The sequence below is a fragment of the Cervus canadensis genome, chromosome 15 (genome assembly GCF_019320065.1).
Source record: "Cervus canadensis isolate Bull #8, Minnesota chromosome 15, ASM1932006v1, whole genome shotgun sequence".
Lineage (NCBI taxonomy): Eukaryota > Metazoa > Chordata > Mammalia > Artiodactyla > Cervidae > Cervus > Cervus canadensis.
Genome location: NC_057400.1, coordinates 15,799,507 through 15,825,217, shown reverse-complemented (window position 1 = coordinate 15,825,217; position 25,711 = coordinate 15,799,507). Strand labels below are relative to the sequence as shown.

Genomic DNA, 25,711 nt, shown 5'->3' with positions numbered 1-25,711 from the left:
TAGGAAAAAATGAATAGGTGAACATCTTAAAGGACAGACAATTGTGGTATGGTTGACACTAGGTTTTTTAAATTTTACTTATTTTTTATTTATATATTTATTGATTGTGCTATGTCTGCATTGCCGCCCAAGGGCTTTCTCTAGTTGGGGTGAGTGGGGACTACTCTCTAGTTGCAGTGCACAGGCTTCTCATTGCAGTGGGTTCTCTTTTTGCAGAGCCCAGGCTCTAGGCATGCAGGCTTCAGTAGTTGTGGTGCATGGGCTTGGTTGTCCTGTGGCATGTGAAATCTTCCTGGATCAGGGATTGAACCTGTGCCTTGGCAGGCGGACTCCTATCCAGTGTACTACCAGGAAAATCCCCACACTAGTTTTTAGTGTCATTTTGTTTAAGGTGCTATTTTGTAGGCATGCATCCATTCTATAAGTTGGAACTTTCTGTCTTAAGGGTTATAGCAGAAGTCACTCCCTGGAATCAGATAAGAGAAGACCAAATGACAAATATAAGCAAGTTCCGATGGGGCAACGTAAATTATCTCATTTAATTCTCACAACAGTCCTGTGAAGTAGGTGATATCAGTCACACTTTACAGAAGGAGGCCTTGTTTTCTCCATTCAGGGAGAAAACACTGCTCATCATAAAGCTTTATTTTACTTCTGTAATGTTTTGTTATACAAATTCTTTGCCCTTTAAGCAAGCATTTAATTAGGACAGGAAAGATACAAAGATGGTTAAACCTCAGTTCCTAGTTAATGTTCATCCTGTAATTACCAGAAATACATGAGCCAAATAACCAAAAATAAAACATTTGATTCCTGATTACCCCTGCAATTCATTACTTTCTTCTTATTATTACTGACCTACACTTCCATAGGTGTTGAGATTATTGTTACTTTTCCAAGAGATGTCAGCCATCCCCAAGAAATGGGCCGAGAAGATTTACAAGAAAACAAGTAAGAAGTATTCTTTGAAAGGTTAGATTGGAATTAAAATATATACTTGTGTGGCAACCCACATTTTTAGTAATTGAGAAAAACATCCCCAAGCAGGGGTCATAATAAATAATTTTGTGGCAAGAGCTGGATAATAAATGTTTTATGCTGTGTGGGCCCTATGATCTCTGTTCCAATGATTCAACTCTGCAGTCGTAACTTGAATGCCTCCGTGGATGGTATATCAACAAATGGGCTGGGTATGATCCAATCAATCTACCAAAGCGAGATAGGAAGCTGGATTTCAGCTTCCTCAGCTGGGCTGAGGACCATTATTTGCTGACCTTGCAACAGTACTACTCAAAACAGAGTTCTAAGGTCCTTCTGTTACCAGTCAATAATGAAGTCAGTATAGAACTTGGACATTTAAACCTTTAAAAAGGTGTGTAGCCATTTAGTCAAGTAATTTTATACTTATTGATCTGATAGTGGAAAATTTGAGGCTTATTTTCATGTTTTCAATTTTTGTTTAATTTTTATGGTCATTCACTTTGATTACCTTTTACAAAAGTTTCAATCCACGATGGAATGTAAGATTTTAAATGGATTCATCACCAAAGATAGTTTGAGAAGTACTGGGCCTTTGGAGAATGGTCAAAGGCCTCTGGTCAATGCCTTTGGAGAAGTATAAGTGTGCCCCCCCCCCCCCTTATCTCTGCCCTTCCCCCTCTGATTTCTCTGCTTGAGGAAACAGACTGGGAAAACTGAAGTGTGAGTAGCCGAGGGCTGCTGAGGTGGGGAGCAAGTCAGAGAACAGGGTCGTCTTGTACTGTCAGCAATACAGCCATTCCACTCAGCAGCACCATTCGGAAATAGTCCTCCAAACTTTCCAGGGATGTCAGGTGGGCTAAGAACTGGAGATCCAGAAGACATGGGGAATGACTTTTAAATTAAACTATTTCCTCCCCCTTTTAGTCAGATAACCTCAGGGCATCAGGAATGGACACCAGCACATTCTGTTTCACTTCCAAAAAACATTGAGATGGTGGGCTTCAGGACAAAGACGGTGACCACGGAGCCTTTACTTGCAAAGAAAGAGGAACATTCCCAGGAACTCTGCAATACGGACTTCGGCTTTTTGTTGCCAAGACCTTACTTAGAAACGATAATCTCCAAGTCTGTAGCCAGAGAAGATGTTCCTCACTTTCTGAAGGGGCAGCCAAGAAAATCTGAAGGTGAGTTCATTGAATTACACAGTGATTCCTTTATTCTTTGGTTAATAAATATTTCTTTACTCATCTTTTTCTTGAGAATTTGAAAATCTTTACAGGGAACTCATATTTCATTGATCTTTATCTGTGGGATTTTGGAGGGGCATACAGTGAGGATACTTTCATTCAAGATTTGAGTTAGCTCTTCTATCTAGCCCAAAACTTATTTACCAGATAGCACACTGATGCCAGTGTTTCCCCTTAGGGCACTGCTGTCTTTGATATCTGCTTAATTCAGTTCAGTTCAGCTCAGTCGCTCAGTCATGTCTGACTCTTTGCGACCCCATGAATCTCAGCATGCCAGGCCTCCCTGTCCATCACCAACTCCCGGAGTTTACTCAAACTCCATGTTTTGGTGTCGGTGATGCCATCCAGCCATCTCATCGTCTGTCGTCCCCTTCTCCTCCTGCCCCCAATCCCTCCCAGCATCAGGGTCTTTTCCAATGAGTCAACTCTTCGCATGAGGTGGCCAAAGTACTGGAGTACTGTCCTAAACCAATTGGCCTAAACCACCAGGGACAAACTTGCAGCCCCCAAATTTGCATTTATTGGCTTATTGCAATGAGGGGCGTTGCACAACAGAGGAAATGTCAAACAAAGGAGAAGAAAAGCATGGTTGTGATAAGATTTGGGTGCAAGAAAAGTGAGGTCGCTCAGTTGTGTCTGACTCTTTGCAACTCCATGGACTGTAGCCTGCCAGGCTCCTCTGTTCACGGAATTTTCCAGGCAAGGATACTGGAGTGGGTTGCCATTTCTTTCTCCTGACCCAGGGATCAAACCTGGGTCTCCCACACTGCAGGCAGACTCCTTACCATCTGAGCCACCAGGGAAGCATTAGGGTGCAAGAGTAGAGCTTAAATGAAATTTTTAAATGAAACAGTGTTTAAATTTTTTTTTTAATTTTAAATTTATTGCAGTAAAATGTGCATAACAACAAATATACTACTTTAACCATTTTTAAGCATACAGTTTAGTGGCATTAAATACATTTACATTGTGGCACAACCATCACCACTGCATCTCCAGAACTTTTTCATCTTGTAAGACTGAAGCTCTACAGCCACAGGGCTTTTTCTAAATTTATGCTTTCATTATTTATATATTGATTATTTTTGGCTGTGCTGAGTCATCACTGTGACATATGGGCTCTTCATTGCTGTGTCAGAGCTTTCTCTAGTTGCAGAGTGGGGATTTCTCTAATTGCGGTGCTCAGGCTTCTCACTACAGGGCTTTTCTTGCTGCAGCTCACAGGCTTAGTTGCTCCGTGGCATGTGGAATCTTCCCAGACCAGGGATCAAACCCATGTTTCCTACACTGGCAGGCAGATTCTTTTTTTTTGGCAGGCAGATTCTTAACACTGGACCATCAGGGAAGTCCAACACCCATTCAACTTAAACTCTCCTTTCTCCTGTTACCCTATTAGCCACTGTTCTACTTCCTATCTCTAAGAAATTGACTCTTCTAGACCCCTCATATAAGTGAAATTGTCGAATATTTGTCCTTCCCTGTCTGGCTGATTTCAGTTGACCTGATGTTGAAGCTGTGTTTCGAGAGTCTAAGTGTAAAAGTCAACATCAAGCTGGACTGTAATATAGACCCAAGGGTCTTATTCCTTGAAATCTACAAAGTTCACTCCCAGCTCTCCACAGCTTCTCTTCAGCCTCCTCTCTTTTCACTCTTCCTCACTGGATGATAAACATCAGCACCATCAAATGCCTTCCATTCCCAGAGCAAATATGTGAATATTTTCAGATACTGCTTTTTCTGCTGGAACATTAAGTCATCCTTCATGTATCCTCTTAGGTATGTCTTCCTCTGGGAAGTCTTCCTGAAGGTCCCTAAGACTGGGTGGGTCACCATGCCTGTGGACTCCCATAGGATCCTAACCTTGTCTTCAACCAACACACATCATGCTAAATTGTCAGTGTCTTTTTATGTGCCTATCTTCACCAGATGACAAAGGCAAAAACCATCACACCTCCCCACACAAAGCTCCAGATCTGACACGTAACTATTTTAAAACATATATTGAATTAGTAGCAACAACAGCAGTAACTATTTATTGAGTGCCTATTATTTCAAGGCACAAATGTCCACTGATATAGCTAGTATCAACATGCTTGTTTTAGAACTGAGGCCTCAGGAGGTTAAGAGTATGCTCAGGTCACATAGCTAGTGGGTCGCAGAGGCTGGATTCAAACCTGGACCCCCATCTCCAAAGCCTACGTATTTAAGCACCATGTCACATGTGTTCAGAGCTCACAAATCCCATCTGAGCCCCACTTTAATTATGAGGGGAAAAAAAGGAGAAACATAGTTTTTCAGAGGAGGTGAGTTTAGAGAAAAGGAGGGGCAGTTGGTACAGGTACCAAGTGGAGAAAGGATGGCTGGAGAGACTGAATTGGACATTGTGGAAATAGCATTTCTCTTGGCCAGACCACAGAGAATCTTAAAAATGTAATAAAGGCAGCACATTCAAACAAAACCAAACTGGGTTAGGTCAGTATTCTGTAATGGGATCTGCTCCATAGGTGTTCTGATTTTGTCTGAAAAAATCAGCTGGGCTTACCAGGCTGGTGTTTGTTCTCTTAAAAAAATTTTTTTTTGTTTAAATGCAATCTTAAGACAATAAATGTTGTTTAAGAAAAATTCAGAAAAGACAGATGAGCAGAAATAAAAAATAAGAAATAAGAAGCACAAATACTATTTCCAGTTTCTTCTAGAATGTAATTCCACATTTTTAAATAACATGTTTACAACTACAGTGCTTGATTGCCCAATGTAGACATTAGGATTTAGCATAGATATTAGGATTTAACAATTTCACATTACTATCTGCACACAAGGCAATCTTTGAAATCTTTGTGCTTTAAAAAATTAATATTCAATGTCTCCCTTATTATGACTAGGTAAAATATCATTCACAGCTGAGCCCCAGACTGTGCTTTGATGGCGTTGCTTTTCTTTTGAGACATTCTATTTATCCTGGCTTTAATAACCGCTTCATTTCACCATTTGTTTACTTTCTGTGTATCTGTCACTAATTCATCCCATCCTCTCTAATGGACCTGAGAAATGCACCTCAATACAGGCAGCTGCACACCAGGTGATTCATTGGTTTGGTTTGTTTTTGGAGACATTACTCCTGGAACACTTTGCCCTCCTGTTTAACTCTGTGTTCCTTGGTCCTTGGACCTCCTGACGAGATGTCTCTCTGGGAGTTCCTCACTGTGATCCTGGAAGTGCCTTGGCTCTCTGTGTTTGACCCCCGTGTGCTGGGTACACAGCTTCCTCTCCCTTGGTTTATACCTCATTTTAGGGGGAGTACGTAATTTCAGTACCTTCCTGAAGAAGATGCATGGATTATATTAATGGTAGTTTTTCACTGTCTCTATTTTCTCTGAGCTCTTCTTTCTTTCTGTTTTGTTCTCCATATTTTCATGTTAGAGGCTATTCCCATATGTCAGTTGATCCTTGGTGATTATTGGTTTTTAAGAGGGGGAGTCTAAAAAGTGCCAGGGGCTCACGGGGACTTGTGGAATGGGCAGAGACATGAATGGTTGGGTGATGGATTTCTCTCAGCTAGTTTTCCAGTGAGAAGAAGAATCCAACTTCTGCCTGTAGGTTGTAAGACTGGAGTGTCACATGTCAATGTCGAGGCTTTCATTTATCCTCACATTTTCACTCCAGCACCCCATTTCTGCTCTCAGTTTTACCTAGCTCCTTAGCATGTTTGTTTCAGGCTCTTCAGAGAATACACTTCCAGCCAGGAATGGAGAACAGCAGCTCCCAACTAGTGGGGCAGGACAGGGAATCTGGAATCTACTCCTTGTACAGACTGAAGCAACCCCTTGTTTCAGTCTCACTTGCATCCCCACCTTTAGAGGTACCTGGTATTAATATCTTCAATTCCTGCTCCTTTCTGTGGTTCTCATTTCTTATTGAGTTCTCCCTGCTGCAGAGAAAGCTGACAACTCGATAGGTTATTATTTATCCATGCAGTTTTCACTGTCTGAAATTTCACTGATGTCATGCATGTGCTACTTTACCTTCTGAGTTTCTGTTTTTGTTCTCCTTTACCTTTTATTTATTTATTTTTTGTTTGGCTGGGTGACTTGCAGGATCTTAGTTCCCCAACCAGGGCCCCAGTAGTGAGAGCACTGAGCCCTAACCACTGGACACCAGGGAGTTCCTTTCTTTACCTTTAAAAAAAAAATTAGTTTACCATCACTTTAGTGGAGTTTGTGGAGAGACAGGAGGAAAGTTTGTACATTCAATCTTTCAATTCATGCTTTTAATTCAATATTCATTTTATGAGACTGACATGCTACCTACTGTGCTAAGGAGGCAAGTTTCGATACACATTTTAAAAGGCTTTCAATAAATATTATCCCATTACCTACTGGAAAGATCTTACCTCTACATGCTCATCACAAATATAAAGAGTGCCTTTCCATCTCATGTCATTCCTCATCAATACTGGAGAGTATCCCTTTAAATATTTATAATAACTGAAAGATTTTTTAGCTCAGAGGATTGTAGCTATGCAGACAACTATAAATCATATTCAGTTATATTTCTAGTATTATTTTGTAATATCTTTCAAACAGAAAGTCTCAACCTCTAGAATACAACCTCTATGAGGGCAAGAATTTAGTCTGTTATTCAATTATATTGTTATCATCTGGGACAGTGTTGGCTACTCAATAGGAGCTCAATAAATATTGGCTGAATAAATGGATAAAGAATTGGGGTAGTTCTTTGGCCAGCTACCGCCTGTGTCTCTTCTTATTGGGATCTTTTTTTTTAGGTGACCATTTTTTGCTTGAGAATGACTTCTCTCCCTGTGATACATCTCAGAGAGATTTCTTGAAATGAAATTTCAAAATGTCAGCCTGTGTCTAAAAAGGGACCTACAGATATATATATATAATTTATTTATTATATATAATAAATATATAATATATTTTAACATATATATTATTTTATATTTATATAATATTTTATATATCTATAAATATATATTTATTTATATATATGGGGTTTTTTTCCTTTGGCTTTCAGAGTATTTTTTAAAAGAAAGGGAGGGAGATTTCACATAAAGTCTCCAGCCCTCTGGCTTCCCTTGGCAATTGGAAGATCTAGCAGTGCCGGATTACCCAGCCGGAATGGACAACACCAACTGAAACTGGGAAACGGATGCCCCAGTAGTTGGGGCAAATGATTTTGGTTCACCACTGTCCCTACTTGCCCCACTTCATCCATTTATGTGCCTTCTTCTACACACTCCTGTATTCTTGGGCTTCCCTTGTGGCTCAGCTGGTAAAGAATCCACCTGCAATGTGGGAGACCTGAGTTCGATCCCTGGGTTGGGAAGATCCCCTGGAGAAGGGAAAGGCTACCCACTCCAGTATTCTGGCCTGGAGAACTCCACGGACTGTACAGCCCGTGGGGTCACCAAGAGTCGGACATGACTAAGCTACTTTCACTTCAACCCTGAATATGTTTGGAGCCTTTGGCTTTAGCTTTAAGCTGTGATGGTGAGTGGGGTTTTAGGGACCATTCTGATGTTTTCGTAAGAAAACAACTAGGTTTTACCCTTCCTGGTAAATTGCATCTCACCCTTCTCTGCACCCCTTCAGACTTTATGCTCTATCCCATATTTGAGTTCAAACAACAGTTGCAAGACAATAATACGTAAATATTTTCACATTTCTGTGAAGTCTGGGTTTTCTGAGTAAAAAGCATTGGGAGACCAATTTAAAAAATGATTGAATGACAAATATGGCTTGGAAATTAGAGATAAGATATTGCTTCAGAAAGATCAAGGCTGATTTTGCCAAATGCCATTTGCTTAACTTTCTAGGGTAAGAAACAAACAAGACTCAGAGACACATCTCCCCTTTTTCCTAGGGACATTAGCGTACATTTCTTAGTAAAGGTCTCTCTTTCTTGGAAGGGAAAGATGGTTCGAACTGCCAACACTGTATGTAAGCTCTGAGTCTCATAATTTCAGGGTCTCCTCCTGTGGGACAACCTCACTACCTGTGCAGGGAAATATCTGGTTCTCGTTGCGCCAACTTGCAGGGAAGTGGGTGCAAGGAGCTGGCGCTAGGATGACTCATGGGTAATAAATGCTCTACTTTCCGATCCAGAGGGCATGTGTTTCCAGAAGGAATATAAATAAAAATAAATAAATAAATATCACACTATGTGTGTACAAATGTTATAAATATAAAACATGTATAACATGTATTTATATAAAAACCATTATATTAAAAAAAAAAACCCATTATATTAAAATAACCCACCCTTACAGTGGCAGTAGTTTTGTGTGGTGATTCCGCACCCACCTCCATGTAGATCACATCTGGAAAAACTACATTTTACCAACTTTTCCTCAAACCTCAGAGCCAGGATCACTCCATCCCCTGGCTTAGTACTGACTGTGTTCACTCTACTACTAAGAATACCTAATAATAAGGACTATTATTTTTCTTGTTACAGAGTTTTCTACCTCTGACATGAAGTATAGTAGCCGAAGAATTGAGGTAAGAGTAGTTTTGAGCATTTTTGACTTACGAATTAAAACCAAAGAATCTTGTCAGAGACAAATTCTGTCAAAAAACTCAGAACCAAAAATCCTCACCATATAACCTTGGAAAAACAACAACGCACATATACTTTATAGAGGAGCAAATAATTTCTGAGAAAATTATATCTTGACATGTATATATATTTTCGGGGTATAGTTCTCCACATAATGAAGTGAGTAGCTCTTTTGGACATACCTAATTTTTCTTTTTCTTTTTTTTAATGTATTGAGAAGTTAGGTGATTCTTTTTCCATGGTAGATTTTCCTGGCTGTCTCATTTGTAAGTAAAGCATTTTGAAAGAGCCTTGCAATTCTCCAACTGTCTGACTCGCCTGTATAAGTCTTTGAGAAAACACATATATATTGCTTAGTGTTGAGAAAAAAAAAAGTTCATTGACCTAAAAAAAAAAAAAAAGCTGCTACTAGGGAGATGTTTAAAGCACTGGAAGAATCTGCTTCTAATTCTGAGAAGTCATGTAGGCAATAAAATTGGGGAATTATACTGTGTCTCTCCTGTTTCTAATGCCTATTTCTAGTCAGATTTCTTTTCCTTTCTTCTTACACGCGGGTGGCAACAGAATGAAAATTAAACATGCAGCTCTTAATTACCACTCATGATCTATGGTTTTCTATGCTATATTACTAGGTATAAAATCTATATACACAAGGCCACAGTGAAATGTGTAAAGAGTTTATAGCTTAACTGAGCAAAAAGCGGAATATTATATATTGGGTTACACTGACCTCTAGAGGCTGATAATAATATAAACTAGCTTAATTTGAAAATTAATTTGACATGAGTTTGAGTAAACTCTGGGAGTTGGTGATGGACAGGGAGGCCTGGCGTGCTGCAGTCCATGGGGTCACAAAGAATCAGACATGACTGAGAAACTGAACTGAACTGAATTTGAAAATAGTTGGAAGGCCAAAGAAAATTTAAAAATTTAGTGGGCTAACTTTCTCTTTTTAGATTTTTTGGGCACACTTCAAGGAATGTGGGAACTTAATTCCCCAACCAGGGATCGAACCTACACCCCTGGCAGTGGAAGTATGGAGTCCCAGCCACTGGACCATCCAGGAAGTCCCAGGAGCTAACTTTCAAGTGTATAGCATGGCAGATTTATAAGCCACCCTCAGCAAAACAATTCAGCCAAGCCATGAGGAGTAGTTGTGTTCCATATTAAAATTCTGAGTTGGTCTGAATGATCACAGAGTAAATGTAACAGCAATTTTAAGCTGTTCTAAGTGGGAATTTTAAGTTTTGGATAAATTCCATGGAAAGTAAACAGGAAAGAGAATAGATACAAAGTAGAAATAAAATAGAAGGTAAACAGAAATGACAACAGAAATCTTTACAAATGCAAATGTTTTTTAATTTATATGATAGAGACTTTATTTTTAATAGATAAGCATGAACCTTGTAATGTTAATATTAATATCAGTTTTTAAAAGTATTGTCTTACCTTGGTTCTAAGAAAACACCAGGAATGAGATTTTAGTTTTTAAAATTGTGATCTCCAGGATAACTTTGTACTTTAAAGCCCTTCCTAAAGAGAATCTTAAAATCTCTTCACATTACTTGACACCAGTTGACATGAAATGCATATGTGTTTCTACATTCATTAATTTTTCTTTCTTTCCTTTTAGTTCCCTCTGCCCCCGCTATCATCTCTGCCCATGAGATCTGGTCTCCTTACTATACCCCTAAGTCACAAGGATCAAAAAGCAAGGGAAAGAGATATTCCACGTCTCGTATCTTTCATACCTAAGCTCTTGGAGCCTATTAGTCAATCTGATGAATTTAGACCATCAAATAAGCAGAAGGAAGCACCGTTCAAGTTGTTAGCGGATCAGACTCTCAGATCCTTTGACAGTTCTATTTGGTCCAGAAACATGTGCTCTTTTTCGAAGGCTCACCATCACAGACAACACCTGGAAAAGGGGGGGAGTAGGAAATCCAAGGAAAGAGAAGGATGTATCAACATTGAAGTCTCTCACTTTGAAAAAGGACAATCTTTAGTGTCCTTGGAGAATTTCAAGGAAGGCAATTTTCCTACAGATAGGGAAGAGGATATTGACTGCCATGGTAATGAACTGAGAAGAGCAGAAGAGAACGCTCCATCTCTTTCATCAGGAAAGAAAGAGGATTCAGTAGCCAGAAACTATGAACAAGATTCAGAAGTTGGATACACCAAGCCAATCAAGTTCCAAGAAGCCCTGCCATCAGATATAGGTCTAAGCCAGGATGAAGGGACTAAAAATGATAAAGCTGATTCAAAAAGTGCTTCAGCACTTAGAGGCGAAGCAATTGAACTAGACCATATTTCAGAAGATTATACTGTTCTTAAAAGTTTGTCTGATGTAGTCACTGATGGCCCCATTGAAAAGCTCTCAGAAGATCACAGCAGCATGGAGACAAGCACAAAAATATCAGTAGCAGAAACAATCAAACCAGAAATGAATGGGATGGTGCCTCTTATCCACATCACTTTCCCTGGAGATGAAACTCCCAAGGAACCAGCAATAACCAAACCAAGCCTCCAAAAACGAAAGGGCATCCTTCGTAGCAATAGTAGCTTCAACATACTTGCACACCAAGAAAATGACAGGCATAAGGTGAAAACCCAGAGAAATAAGTTAGATTCAAAGATCAAGACCAGTAACAGGACACCTCAAAATTTCATGATTTCCACTGAACGTTCCGTGAAGCCGACCATGCACAAAACCAGTATAAAAACTCAAGTTTTTCCTGCTTTGGGGCTTGTGGATCGCAGACCTTGGCAACCACCCAAGTTTCAAAGGAGACTGCCACAGATAGAAAGGAAGCAATCTGCTTACCAGGCTTTGAAACCTAAAAAGCCATCATTCCCTTGCCTCTACAAAAATCCAGGAATAAAAAAGTCTTCTGTTCCTCTCTCTGCTCAACCAGCAGAGCCAAGACTGAATTACTTAGATCTGAAGTATAGTGACATGTTCAAAGAGATCAATTCAACTGCGAACGGGCCTGGAATCTATGAAATGTTTGGAACTCCTGTTTATTGTCACATGCGAGAGGCTGAACGGCATGAAAACAAGGATCACCGAGAGATATGCTCAGCTCCATCAGGCAGATGTATCACCAATAAATGTCGATCTTCACACAGTGAGAGGAGCAGCAATAGCCGAAACAGACTTTCTCAGAAAAGACCGCATAGTAAACCCCCCAAATCTTCTCTTGGCATTAAACAAAAACACAGAAGTTTAATTTCTAAAGAAAAGGATTGCCAGGCTGTAGGTAGCACCCTACAAGATGCTGAAAATGGTGATGGCATTTCAGAACCAGGGTGGCAGATTAAGTCTTCAGGAAATGGCTTTCTATCTTCCAAAGATGAAGTTCAGCCCATAAACTTGGTTCAGGCTCATGAGCAGTTCACTGAACAGAAAGATTTCTTTCCTGTCTCAGATTTGTCCATTGTTGAAGAAGTCTCTATGGAAGAGTCTGCTGATGAAGAAGACATTTCTAACAATCAGATACTTGCCATGAGCCTCAGAGATCTGCATCAACTTGAAGAGCTACACCACCAAACCCCATTTGTCCTTTCAGAAAACAGCTGGGCAGTACCCAGTGAGAAAATTTGCAACATGCATGTACTGCAAGAAGAGCAGAAGGTAGCATCTCCCGGTGAAACAAATGGCAACCAAATTTTAACTAACGATGTAGACTTTGATAGTTTTTCAGATAAGTTGAAAACTCATAGGAGTTTCTCTTCCCAAGAGAAACAAGAAAGTGTAACTTCTCAAGCATATCAACACTGGGCACTGTTTTTGGATCATGATAGTTTAGTTAATGGGTCAATTCCGTATCAAACACTTGGAAAAACTTTAAATGATACAGATTCAATTTCCCAAGAAATTCTAGACTCTGTAAAGAATGAAGAATTGACAGATGAACTCTTAGGTTGTCTAGCTGCAGAACTATTAGCTCTTGATGAGAAAGATAACAACTCTTGCCAAATAATGGCAGATGAAACAGATCCTGAAAGCCGAGATTTTATCCTCAGCAAGAGAGGAAATAACATGCAAGAATTAGGTAGAGAGACAACAAACGTCAAAATACAGGTTGGTATAACTAGAATCGGGCTTTCCTGGTGCTCAGACAGTAAAGAATCTGTGTGCAATTCGGAAGACCTGGGTTTGATCCCTGGGTTGGGAAGATCCCCTGGAGGAGGGCATATCAACTTACTCCAATATTCTTGCCTGGAAAATTCCATAGACAGAGGAGCCTGGCAGGCTATCGTCCATGGGGTTGCAAAGAATCAGACACAATTGAGTGACTAAGCACAGCACATCACATAACTAATAATCAGAGATTCGTTGGGGTGGGAAGGGACCTCAGAGACAATCTGCTTCAAACCCCTTATTTTCAAACAAGGAATCAGAAACCCTAAGGAGTTAAATAGTTTCATCAAGGTTGCATTGTTTGGTTGCAAGTTTGGAATCCAGGTCCCCTGACTCTCACGCTGTTTCATTATGCTGCCTCACTTCTAGAATTTAGCTAGCCTGATACTGTGCTGGAATCACTTTGGGCACATTACTGTAGCAAAACTACTTACTAAAATAGGTAGATATTATATTTGGTGATGATGTTTTCAATCAACAATAGCTGGGAGATAATTGTGGGTAAAGCATTACTCTAGGTGGTGTGTGAGATACACAGCCCCTGAAGTAGCTCAGTATCTAGTTCCAAAAAACATATGAAGACATGAAAAGATCTTTTCTCAAAGATTCTCTGCACCTGAGCATTTGTTGCCAAATGGTTTACTTTAATACAAAAATATTATTGATGCCTCCTATGTTCCTGCTATTGGGATAAGAACTAGAGACATGATAAGGTACAAGACACAGCCATTGCTCTCAAGAAAACATAAGCATTAATCCTGAATACATTAAAAAAATTTTGTTTGGCATTGGAGTTGGGATGGGGAGAAGAATACTAACAGGTGATAGGGTTATGCCTGTTTCAGTTTTCACTGAAGTATATCACCCTCCTGTCCTACTAAATTTTTTTTAAGATGAAAGTTTTTGTTTGTTTGCTTGTTCTTACCTACTCCAACAGACTTGGAGTTTGTTTGTTTATTGGCTGCACCTTGCGGCATGCAGGATCTTAGCTCCCTGATCAGGATTAGAACTCACACCCCCTGCTTTGGAAAAGTGGGAAGCCTTAACCACTGAACCACAAGGGAAGTCCTATCTTCTCCTAAATTTTAAAGATAGAAGCATTCGGTTTAGCTGAAACATTATTCATTAAACACTAACTAGGGTTAGTTATATCACACTCTTTCAGGATCAGAAATAATTATTTTAAATAACTGAACAGAAGAATACACAAGGTGAGAACTTAACACATATGAGTGAAACACATTATACTGTCTCCTTTCTGTCTTCATAACAGCTCCATGAGGTCAGTCCTGAAGGTAATAACAAGTCTCCATTTTGCAGATGAGGAAAATGAGGTTTAGAAGGTCTCACTGGGAGTGAGCAGTGGGGAGGGGCATTCTGATTCCAGCCCAACACTTTTAATCACTATACAGTGGGAATAGTCCTTGTCATAAAAGGCCAGCTCCACCCTCATGGTGAGCTTGGTCTCTGCTGGGAGGTGGATAGTGATGCAGAGAGGCTGCCAGGCGTGGGTGGGAGACAGGGGTACATGTGTACACGCCTGTGTGTCTGAGATCGCTCTACCAGTCTGCCAGTTCACATTCAAGAAAAGCTAACAGGCTGGTAAATATAATCAGCCCATAACCCTACCCTGCAATTGGAATAAAGAACTGACCTTCTGTGATCTTTCATTTCCAAGCAGTCCTTAAATTTCAGTTTGAATAAGAAACACGAGAGGCTGTGGAGGAGGAAGAGGAACCCATGTGGCCCTTTGAAGGCACCTGGGGTCATTTCTAGGGAGGTGATCCTGTGCCACGTCTTATTCTTAAGGACCTTCTCTGTGCCTCTACATCACCATCATCATTTATTTTAAGAACTCATAGAGGAGATCAAGACCAAGTATTTTTGGTTCTGATCAAACAGTTGAAAAACGTGGTGTAAGCTCTACAAATATACTTATTTCCCAAGGGCAGGGCCTCTAAAGGTTTACTGTGGATACATATCTCTTGAGGATCATGCTGAAATGTAGAACTGATTCCGTATGTCTGAGGTCTGAGATTCTGCAAGTTTAATGAGCTCCCATGGGATATTGATAGAGCTGGTTCACAGATTCTCCTTTGAGTAGCAAGGGTCTAGAGGACCATAGATCTTCAGTCTATTGCAGCTGATCTTGACCTTCAGACTTGCTTGTTATGCTTGTGCATGCATGCATACATGCACGTGTATGTAAGAAAGAAGGTTTGGGGAATTCCCTGGGGGTCCAGTGGTTAAGACGGCCAAAGGCTCTGGTCCAACCCCTGATTGGGGACCTAAGATGCCACAAGATGTGTGGCACAGCTGAAAAAAAAAGAGAGAGACAGAGTATCTATATGTATGTATATTTGTGTATAAATGTGTGTATGTGTGTGTATGTGTATGGAAATGTAGGTATAAATGCTTTTATTTATGTGTGTATGTGTGTGTTGTGGAAATAGAACAGGCAAAGGCTATTTATTCAGAGCTCATTATAGCAAAGGAGTCAACCACCATCATTTTTATTTGGTAGAGACTCAAAAGCAGACAGAGGAGTGAGAAAGATTTTTAGTGGAAAAAGGCTTCAGGTGTGCCCTGATTGGAGGCTGTTGTCCTGGGGAGGTTGTTGGGGGGACGATCAACTAGAAGGGGCCTCCCATGTGATTGGTTAAGGGTGCATATTTGGCCTTCTCTGATTGGTCTGAAGTTAGAAAAGGAAGATTCTCCTATCTGCCCTTTCTCTCTGTCCCAAGGAATCAATGTAATGATGGTTTTTTTTGGTCTCATTCTTCCAGAGATATAGTAATGGCTTCAGGAGATATGACAAAGAGGAGAGATTTTTCAACTTACATGAAAAGAAGACATTTTCTGAAAATAGTTTAAAGTATGAAGAATCTATCCTGTGGACCAAGGGTGAGATCCTCGGGAAGGGAGCATATGGCACAGTAAGTGAAACAGGAAGCTTGCTGAAATAAAAAATCTCCTCTCCTCCTGGACCCCTCCCTCTTTCCTAGTCTTCCTGTTTGCCCTCCCCACTCCATATACTCTTTTACTTAGAGATCTTTCAGTTAGAAGTAATAGGAAACCCAACCCAAACCAGCTTGAAGAAAAGGATGTCCACTGTTTTATGTAACTGAAGGGTCTGGAGTAGATCTGACTCTGGGCACAGCTGGTTTCAGAGGTCAAACAATGTCATCAGAGTCTGGCCTCTCTGTCTCTCCTTTTGGCTCTCATTCTCAGGCTTCATGGGGTGGTTCAGTTCAGTTCAGTTGCTCAGTCATGTCCGACTCTTTGTGACCCCATGAACCGCAGCACGCCAGGCCTCCCTGTCCATCACCAACTCCCGGAGTCCACCCAAACCCATGTCCATTGAGTCGGTGATGCCATCCAACCATCTCATCTTCTGTCGTCCCCTTCTCCTCCTGCCCTCAATCTTTCCCAGCATCAGGGTTTTTTCCAATGAGTCAGCTCTTCGCATGAGGTGGCCAAAGTACTGGACTTTCAGCTTCAGCATCAGTCCTTCCAATGAACACCCAGGACTGATCTCCTTTAGGATGGACTGGTTGGGTCTCCTTGCAGTCCAAGGGACTCTCAAGAGTCTTCTCCAACACCACAGTTCAAAAGCATGAATTCTTCGGTGCTCATTGTATTTCTGGTCTCGCCTTCTCTGAGGGTCAAGTTCTGTGGGAAAGAGGTCTTTTTGTTCAACAATTCAAGTTATGTTACCCAAAGTTGGGACAGCCATTGCCAAGAAGCAAAAACAAAAGATATTTCTTATATTTTGTGAGTTGCATAAAATACCATCTAAAGTCCCAGCACTTTACTGAGAGTGGGATATATGTATATGCATATCTGATTCACTTTGCTGTACACTTGAAACTAACACAATATTGTAAATCAACTACAGTCCAATAAAAATTATTACTGCAAAAAATGTTTTTTTTACAAGCCCAAGCACTGTACATGGTATTGGGTTGACCAAAAAGTTTGTTTGGGTTTTTCAGTAAGATGGTATGGAAAAACCTGAACAAACTTTTTGGCCAACCCAATATTTGCACAGATTGCTAGAGATGACTGAACCTAAGCTATTATGATATGCATTCACCATGCTACTTATCCCAATCTTCGCTTCCCTGCAACTTTCAATTTGTTTAAGTATAATACTTCACATTTACATAGGGATGTATCATCTTAGAGAAAAACCAGGGTTTGGGAGGCATTTTGTGAATGAGTCATCGTTTATATTTAATAATAAGGCATTGGTTTGCTTCTAGGTGTATTGTGGTCTTACTAGCCAAGGACAGCTAATAGCTGTAAAACAGGTGGCTTTGGATACCTCTGATAAATTAGCTACTGAAAAAGAATATCGGAAACTGCAGGAAGAAGTCGATTTGCTCAAAGCCTTGAAACATGTCAACATTGTGGCCTATTTGGGGACATGCTTGGAGGAAAACATCGTAAGCATTTTCATGGAGTTTGTTCCTGGTGGCTCCATCTCTAGTATTATAAACCGTTTTGGGCCATTGCCTGAGATGGTGTTCTGTAAATATACAGAACAGATTCTGCAAGGTGTCGCTTATCTCCATGAGAACTGTGTGGTGCATAGAGATATCAAAGGAAATAATGTTATGCTTATGCCAACTGGAGTCATAAAGCTGATTGACTTTGGCTGTGCCAAGCGTTTGGCCTGGGCTGGCCTAAATGGCACCCACAGTGACATGCTCAAGTCCATGCATGGGACTCCATATTGGATGGCCCCGGAAGTCATCAATGAGTCTGGCTATGGACGGAAGTCAGACATCTGGAGCATTGGCTGCACTGTTTTTGAGATGGCCACCGGGAAGCCTCCACTGGCTTCCATGGACAGGATGGCAGCCATGTTTTACATTGGCGCACACCGAGGGCTGATGCCTGCCTTACCAGATTGCTTCTCAGAAAACGCAGCAGACTTTGTGCGCGTGTGCCTCACCAGGTAAGAAACTGAAAGCAGGAAAGGAGGGTAAATCCCCAGAGATTCCAAGCAGTTGACATTTCCCCTGAGATTCATGGCCCATTTTTAGCTCTGCTCAGGTTACAAAATCAAGTGGGGAGTGATTTTGCTCTGAAAAGAATCATGAGTAGCGACATTGGGTGATGTGTTCTGTGTTGTACCAGGGTATGGGGGTAATGCTTCAAGTGGGAGGTGTCTCAATTAAATGTCTTATCAGGTACAGACAGTACTTTCTCAAATCAATAGATGTGCAAGAATTGCTATTTATTTGCAAGATCTGTTTCTTTACCAAAGAGACATCTTCCCAGGGCCTAGCATGGTGAAATGGCATCATCTGTGCTTAGCTTCCCTCCCCTTTTGGGGAACCAGTGTTCTCATTCCTTCCTAAAACTGGCTCTCAGGAAAGTATGTGAGAAATTCATTCATATCAAGGAAATGACATGAATTGATTAATCGATGATTGACAGATTTAATGTATTGTTCCCCCAGAAACACTTGCATTTAAAGTGAGAGGAAACATTTTGAGTCAAAGGAACAAATCTCTAATTGAAGTATTTCAAGCATCAAGTGGGTAGTGTTTGGGGAAGCAGAAAAGTTCCAGAAGGTCCCCTGTTTTCTCCTGTCCTGAGGCTTCCTGGTATTTATGGAATAAAATTCTGGTTAAAATGTTAGGACTGTAAGGGGGCTGAGAGACTACCCACTCGTGTAGTGTCCTAACTTTTCTTAGCCAGGTACTCTCTGCTTACATGAAGTCTTAATCCAAAGAATAAAGCAGAAAGGCAGAGAGATGGGTTTGGTTGGTGTGTGTACCTCTATGTGTGTGTGGGTATGGTGGAGGAGAGCAGAAGAGGAGGGCAGGGGCTCTCAAGCCCATCTACCTACCTGATGGAGAAGAGCATCGAGGAGGCTCAGCGCTGAGTTGCATGTGAGGATAAGGGAGGCCTGATCCCCAAACACTATCTCTTGCCTTTCCAAGAGATATGCTTTCTTATTCCTAGATGAAAAATTCTAGTGCCCCAGCCTTCAGCAAATATATATGGCTCCCTCCAGCTCCCTTCCGGAACGAGTTCCTTTTGTCATTCTTAATGAATATTCAGAACCCAAGGATCTCTCTGTCTGCTGACGAATGTGTCTCTCTTAGCCCCTCTGCCTTTCTCTTCCAGCACCTGTATATCAATCAGTCTGACCTGGTTGATTTGAGGGACTCACAGGGGCCAGGACAGCACCACATACTCCAGGGTGGGGGAGGGGGGGGGCTGCAGTTCTGGGCATCCCCAGATGCAGAGATGCCCTAGGTATCCCAGGATGGATTTGCAGGCAGAGCTGTGGGCACAGAGCTGCCCCTTCCTGTCTGCCAAAACACCTCACAAAAGGGACATAAATGTTTTAGGAATATCATATGGACCAGTGCTAGTTTGGAAGATTGAGTTTACCTCTTACTTACTGTGGTTAGTTTCTTCTGCATTGAACAATGATCTATTATTGATCCACAAAAACTGCTTGCTACTCTCATTTTTTTTTCAAGTTCTCATTATACACACAAACAGCTTTAAAGAGAAAGAGTGGGAGAAGGAAATGGCAACCCACTCCAGTATTCTTGCCTGGAAAAGTCCATGGACAGAGGAGCCTGGCGGGCTGCAGTCCATGGGGTCACATGACTGAGCATGTGTGCATGAGGTGGAGGGAGATGGGTTGGTAGCAATAAACCGGTAGAACTAAAAATAAATAAATAAAGAGAAAGGGTGGATTTTTTTTTTTTGGCTTTCCTTTTGAACCATTGCTTCATAAACTAAGCAATACACAACTCATAATCAATTAATAGGGTTGTTGTGAAGGTTAAGTGAAACGGTGTGTGTAATTGCTTAGCATAGCATGGAGTACATAATTAGGGCTCCACCATTAAATAACCCATGGGAGAATGTTAACACACCTTACCTAATGAGTGTCATGCAAGCATATAATTATCTCCTAAAATTCTATGCCAAAGACCCTGAGGACTCTAGAATTTTGCCTGTTGTCTATGAAAATAACTCCTTGGAGGTGTGGATATTTATAAATAAAAGGGAAAGGCACTCAAAGATTCACAAGTAGAGATGATCAGGTTAAAAACTAGGAACAAGGACTGAATATAACAAATGAATTTGGGGAAGCCCTCAGATGAATGGCTCTGGGTACTACTATGGGCAGGTTTCAGAAATTCTGGGGAGTCAGGCCAAGGAGTTTAACTTTGTTGCAACAGGCAGTGGAGAGCAGGGAACTGCAAAGAATTTGGGGTAGAGGACGCCATGAAAAGATAGGTCTTTGGGGAGGAAGGTCAGGTAGCAGATTCTGTAGAGGGACCTTGAATGGAGGCCATTCTGGAATTCAGAGCTTGGACTTTGATGATAATGGAAGCAGTGGGAGTGTAAGGGGATTCCAAGACATTTTAGAGGAAGGTGAATCAGGACTTGGTGATGGATGATAGGATCTCGTGGTTTTGAACCTGGATAATGGGAGAAATAATAGCAAGTTGTGAATGAGGTACAGTGGAGGAAGCTGAAGGAAACATTTGAAGCTATGGAATTGTTGCTCGGGAAAGCAGTGAACATTGGAGATGTGTATTTGAAAATCAAAAGTTTGGTAGCCATAATCATGAAAAGATTAGAGTGCTGAGGAAAGTGTTTTTGAAAATTCTCATGGGAGAAGATAACACAGTATGCATAGAATTAAATCTAGTACTCAACTGGAAGAAAGGGAGGGAGGGGAGTTGCCCCATGGGGGAAGAACAATGAGAACAGTTTCTCTTAACACCAAGCAGACATTGTTTCAGAAAGAAGCGGGGTAGTGAATACTTCAAATGCTACAGAGATGACAAGGAGGCTGAGCTCACTAAATCTGGTAAGAAGGTTATGCTTAGAGACTACTTCCTTTTTTTTTTCCCTTCAATTTTTTGGCTGCACTGTGCAGCATGTGGGATCTTAGTTCCCTGACCAGGGATCAAACCAGTACCCCCTGCACTGGATGCACAGAGTCTTAACCACTTAGACTGCTAGGAAAGTCCTTCTTGGTCAGGATTAATTTTAAAAGGACAGTTTGTAGAGAGATAAGCAGGCCAAATAATAAAGATTTAGGATAGTGAATGTTGAAACAAGTTATTGGACTTGCCCAACTTAGAGAAATTTGGCAGAAATAGAAGAAATAGGATGGCAGCTAGAAATGATGGTCACTTAAGGACTTTTTCAAGAGGAGATTTTTGCATATTTTGAAGGCTGGGGAAAGAGCCTCTGGAAGGGAGGAGGTTTTTTTTTTTTTAGAATGATTCATGATCACTTTCTTTTAAAAGTATTTTATTTTCATTTTCGCCTGGGCTGTTCTTAGTGGTCACTTGCTTCCAAAATGATCAAGATAGCCAATTTAACCAAAAGAATGCCCAAGGAATAATTTACTGCAGAAAACTATTGACTGGTTCATTGGTTCATTGACCAGTTCATTGTCAAAAGCATCTTTTTTTTATTAAATTTGTTTTTAATTGAAGGATAATTGCTTTACAGTACTGCATTGTTTTCTACCAAACATCAACATGAATCAGTCATAGGTTTAATCATGTCCCCTCCCACTTGAACATACCTCCCCGTTTTGATTTCTTGAGGCAAGGGAAAAAAATCCAAGCCACGTGTGCAAAGTCGCTTCAGTTGTGTCCGACTCTTTGCGACCTTATGAACTGTAGTCCACCAGGCTCCTCTGTCCATGGGATTCTCCAGGCAAGAATATTGGAGTGGGTTGTCATTTCCTTCTACAGTGGATCTTTCCAGCCCAGTATTAAACCTGCGTCTCTTATGTCTCCTGCATTGGCATGCGGGTTCTTTACCACGCGTGCCACCTGGTAATTAAGAAACTGTCTCCCTTTATGCTCATCCAAGAGTATCCCAAGTGGGATTATTTAAATTAATCACCAAAGCATATTTAAATGTCTACTTCTAAAAGGCTTTTCAATCCTGGATTCCTCTAAATTTAAAAATAAATTTCATGCTAACTAAAAGTGCATTAAACTGTACATCTAAAAGTGTATTTTACTGTGTATAAATTATACCCCAAACAAACTGAACAAAAGTACTATGGAAATGTAGCGACTGGTTTTGAATCAGGTCCTAATTTTTGAATTATTACTATGTGACCCTTTAAAAGCTGTATATACATTAAAAAAAAAAATGTGCCAATGAGTTAGGTGTTGTTATCCCCATGTTACTGATGAGAGAAGAGTTGGAGTCCCTGGTTTAAGATCACACAGCTAAAATCTGGAGTGTAGACTCAAGTCTGTCTGACGGGCAGAGGTCGCACTTCCACTGTTACAGTAGGTATTTTGAGTCAAGTAGATGTAGTTGGCAGGCATATTGCTGGGTGCTTATTCTAACGTGTTTCTGCCTTCTTAGGGACCAGCATGAGCGGCCCTCTGCTGTTCAGCTCCTGAAGCACTCCTTCTTGAAGAGAAGTCACTGAACAGACATCCGGACTTTCCAGCTTCACTACAGATACTTTGTCACTGTTTCATTGTGGAAATGATGGTTTAGGGACCCTTGTTTTCCTACTGGAAAGTCAATCTAACCAGATCCTGCAATGTCACTTAGTGGGAAAGTTTTAGTTACAAGTTAGCCTTCTCTAGCTTCAGGCACAATTGCCCATGTATATGAGCAAATTGTCTTAAACAGTAAAACGAGAAAAATTCCAGTGTTTACAGTTTTATCCAGGAACTACAATTTCTCTTGCTTTATATGCTAGTTCCTTCTATTTTTTTTTTTTTTTGGCTGGTTAATTTTAATGTCATTAGTTCAAAATAAATTGTATAAAAAAGTAAATGTATTTTCTTGCTTGGTGGGCAAAGGCACTTATTTAATTCTTACAAAGGAGAGTGGAGGAAGGTGAAAAGGTGAAGGAGAAAGGCACTAGATTCAGTTTACGTAGGCAGCAATCTTGACACTGGCGGTAACAGGGGCCTCAACATTAACAGGAGGGTCTTGGCCTTTCATTACCAGAGGGTCCCCTAACACCTCGAAAGTTCCCACCTACAAGAAGCTGGGCAGTACAGGGTGGGCTCCATAACCCTCAGGCTGCCTTCCCTGTGCTTTGTACTATGATTTGAGGTCTTCAGTTGTTTACAGAGTGAATATAATCATTACTGCATTGAGAACTAGCTAAACATAAGCCAGCTGGTGGGATAAAAGCTCGTTGATCTGATAAGGGGAGAGTGGGTCAGCATATAAACTTTTCTAGGACATTTTGCTTATGTCACCTGAAGGAAGGACATCCCTGCCAAGGTCATCTTCCTCCACTTCCAGGACACTGAAAAACCTTGCAAAAGTAAATGGGGACAAGTTGTCAGAATTATTACGAAGTCTTAAGTTGGTGGACTTTTTGATAAGGTTTCGTTGCTGTGACTCCATTCATCTGCTACCTTTCATTGACACCCTAAGCTAGGTCTACAGATATTTACTAGCTGGTATCATTTGAAGGTGGCCTAATTACAAGCTAACTTGAGGGGAATTCTAATTCTCACCAGTTGTGAAGCTTAGTCAAAATCAAGCTGCTTCTTGAGAAGTTTTCAAAGTATGTGAAACACAGTTCAGCTGAGGTAGGAGTTTACTTTGGCCAACATGTTTACAAGGCTGAGGGTATACCTTCTTTCTCTCTCTCCGGTTTGCAGGGTTCTTCCCTCACATTTGATAAAAATTAAAGGGATACTTTCCTTATTTTGCTTGTGTATCAATACCATCTTAAGTAAGGTTTTTTTTTTTTATCTTAGTATGGGTTTCGGCATTCTTTCAAGTCTGACTGATTATATCTGACTTTGGAGCAATTAACTATAAAAACCCTATGAAGAAAGGGCAGGGACTAAGAAATGTTTATACTGTGTATACAAATCACAGTAACAGACACACAAAGCCAGTGTTAATAAACCCACCCCTCTTCTGATACAGGAACACTGGACACCAATTTAACAGAACCTTCAATATTTGTACATTTTTAATAGGCAAGTCTTGATCCTAAGAGCTTTGTCATTTATTGTTTAACATTGAAATTAAGCTTATATCGCTGCCCAGGTGTTTGCTCCCTTTATATCTTCCTTTAGGAGGTAGAGGTCCTGAAAGAAGACTGGGATTTCAGAAAGGTGAAGGCTGGGAGGGCAAGCATTCATTGAGCTCTTAATAGTGAAAGGCACATCATTTAATTCAGGCTGTCTGGGTTGGTGGTAGTCTGATTTTATCAACAGACAGTAGGGCTCAGAACTACGTTAAGTTTCTCAAGGTCATCCAACGGGTGAGTGAGTTGGGGCGGCTACCCAGATCTGACTTTAGTCCTTTCCCTGCTGCCTCCCAGATTTGTCATTTATAAATGAAATCAGTTACATTATTTTTACTAAAAACAAAAACAGAAACAAAAAAAACAAAAAAAAACCTCGAGATGCTGATAAATTCACCAGTATGATTCTGATGACTTAATTGGTGTCAAAAGCTTCTCATTTTTCATTTAGCAACACTGCATTTCCTTCTACGCCTATATCCCCTTCTGACCAGGTACAACACCTGTTTTCAAGCACATCCAGAAGTGAATTTCATTACATATTGAATAGGTCTTAAGCTCAAGCAAAGGAAATTTAACTTCCCAAGTAAAATCCTAAAAGTAGTTCCAACTCTAGAACCTTCTTAACTTTACCCTATTCTAGCCCTTATACTGTGGACATTTTTCAGTGGATTAGGCGAGCTGCCACTGTGGAAAAGCCAGGGCTCTGGAGTATGGGGTTAGGGGATGTGCAGGATTCTACCTACTTTATCCACACTCTCCTGCTTGACCGAAACAGTCCTGGGCCTTTAGTGTACTGAGTATTTCCAATATAAAATGCCACTTAACCTGCTCAAAGACCATGAAAAGCCTCCATCACGTACCAGGCCATCTTTATTCCTCATACCTGTTGTACTTCCAAGTATTCAGCTGAAGGCAGGTATCTAACTAAAGCAACTCACATTTTAAAAAAGCTTTCCAGGTGATTCAACTTGAAAATATTGGGTGTAGGCAGTCTGTATCTTCATTGATCATTAACAAGAAGTTTTGTGTACGGCACTGTGCTGTGAAAAGCTGAACTACACAGCCCTGAGGAAGAGCTGTAGCACTCATATTGTTATGACTCTTTAAATTTGTGAAAATCCATGGCTGACTTTGTCTCTAAAGCAATTGTTCCTATAGATTATGACTTGAAAGACTAAAGAAAACTGATCTTGGGGATATGCCTGGACACTGGTTAAGGTCTCAATAAGCCTATTAATTTCATGGCAGTACGATTAGAAACCCTCATTTAGTGAAGCTCTACATTGCCTTGGGAGGTGGTTTCGGGGGGGGGGGGGAGGGAACAGGTAGGCCATATACAAGACCTAGAACAAAAATGAACATTTTTCTCCATTATACTAAAAGCAGCAGGTGGGAAAAGGTGAAGAAACAATTAAGTAGGGTGAATTGCTAAATGAGATTACTAACTTTGGTTAAGGGGAATTACTGACTTTGTGTTCCTAAATAAAACTCATGTAATTTATTATATTCTTAAAACCAAAACAAAACAAAACCCTTACTCCTTACTGGCTTAGTCCCTTGTGACTCAACTGGTAAAGAATCCGCCTGCAATGCGGGAGACCTGGGTTCGATTCCTGGGTTGGGAAGATCCCCTGGAGAAGGGAAAGGCTACCCACGCCAGTATTCTGACCTGGAGAATTCCATGGACTTAGTCGGACACCACTAAGCGAGCAACTTTCA

General features: G+C 40.7%; 1 protein-coding gene across 5 annotated transcripts in view; it reads left to right on the top strand.

Annotated features, from left to right (window-relative positions):
- MAP3K19 (mitogen-activated protein kinase kinase kinase 19) overlaps window positions 1-22,803 on the top strand; it is a 38,820-nt gene extending 16,017 nt beyond the window's left edge. Inside the window, exons 4-10 of one of the 5 annotated variants that reach the window (XM_043487939.1) lie at window positions 873-951; window positions 1,906-2,165; window positions 8,709-8,752; window positions 10,444-12,894; window positions 15,741-15,890; window positions 17,220-17,917; window positions 22,345-22,803. In XM_043487939.1, coding sequence (XP_043343874.1) covers window positions 873-951; window positions 1,906-2,165; window positions 8,709-8,752; window positions 10,444-12,894; window positions 15,741-15,890; window positions 17,220-17,917; window positions 22,345-22,411 — 3,749 coding nt within the window. In that variant the 3' untranslated portion in view covers window positions 22,412-22,803. The remainder of the gene's footprint in view (window positions 1-872; window positions 952-1,905; window positions 2,166-8,708; window positions 8,753-10,443; window positions 12,895-15,740; window positions 15,891-17,219; window positions 17,918-22,344) is intronic. The other 4 variants (XM_043487943.1, XM_043487941.1, XM_043487944.1 and 1 more) reach the window with 4 other exon arrangements.
- The last annotated feature ends 2,908 nt before the right edge of the window (window positions 22,804-25,711 follow it).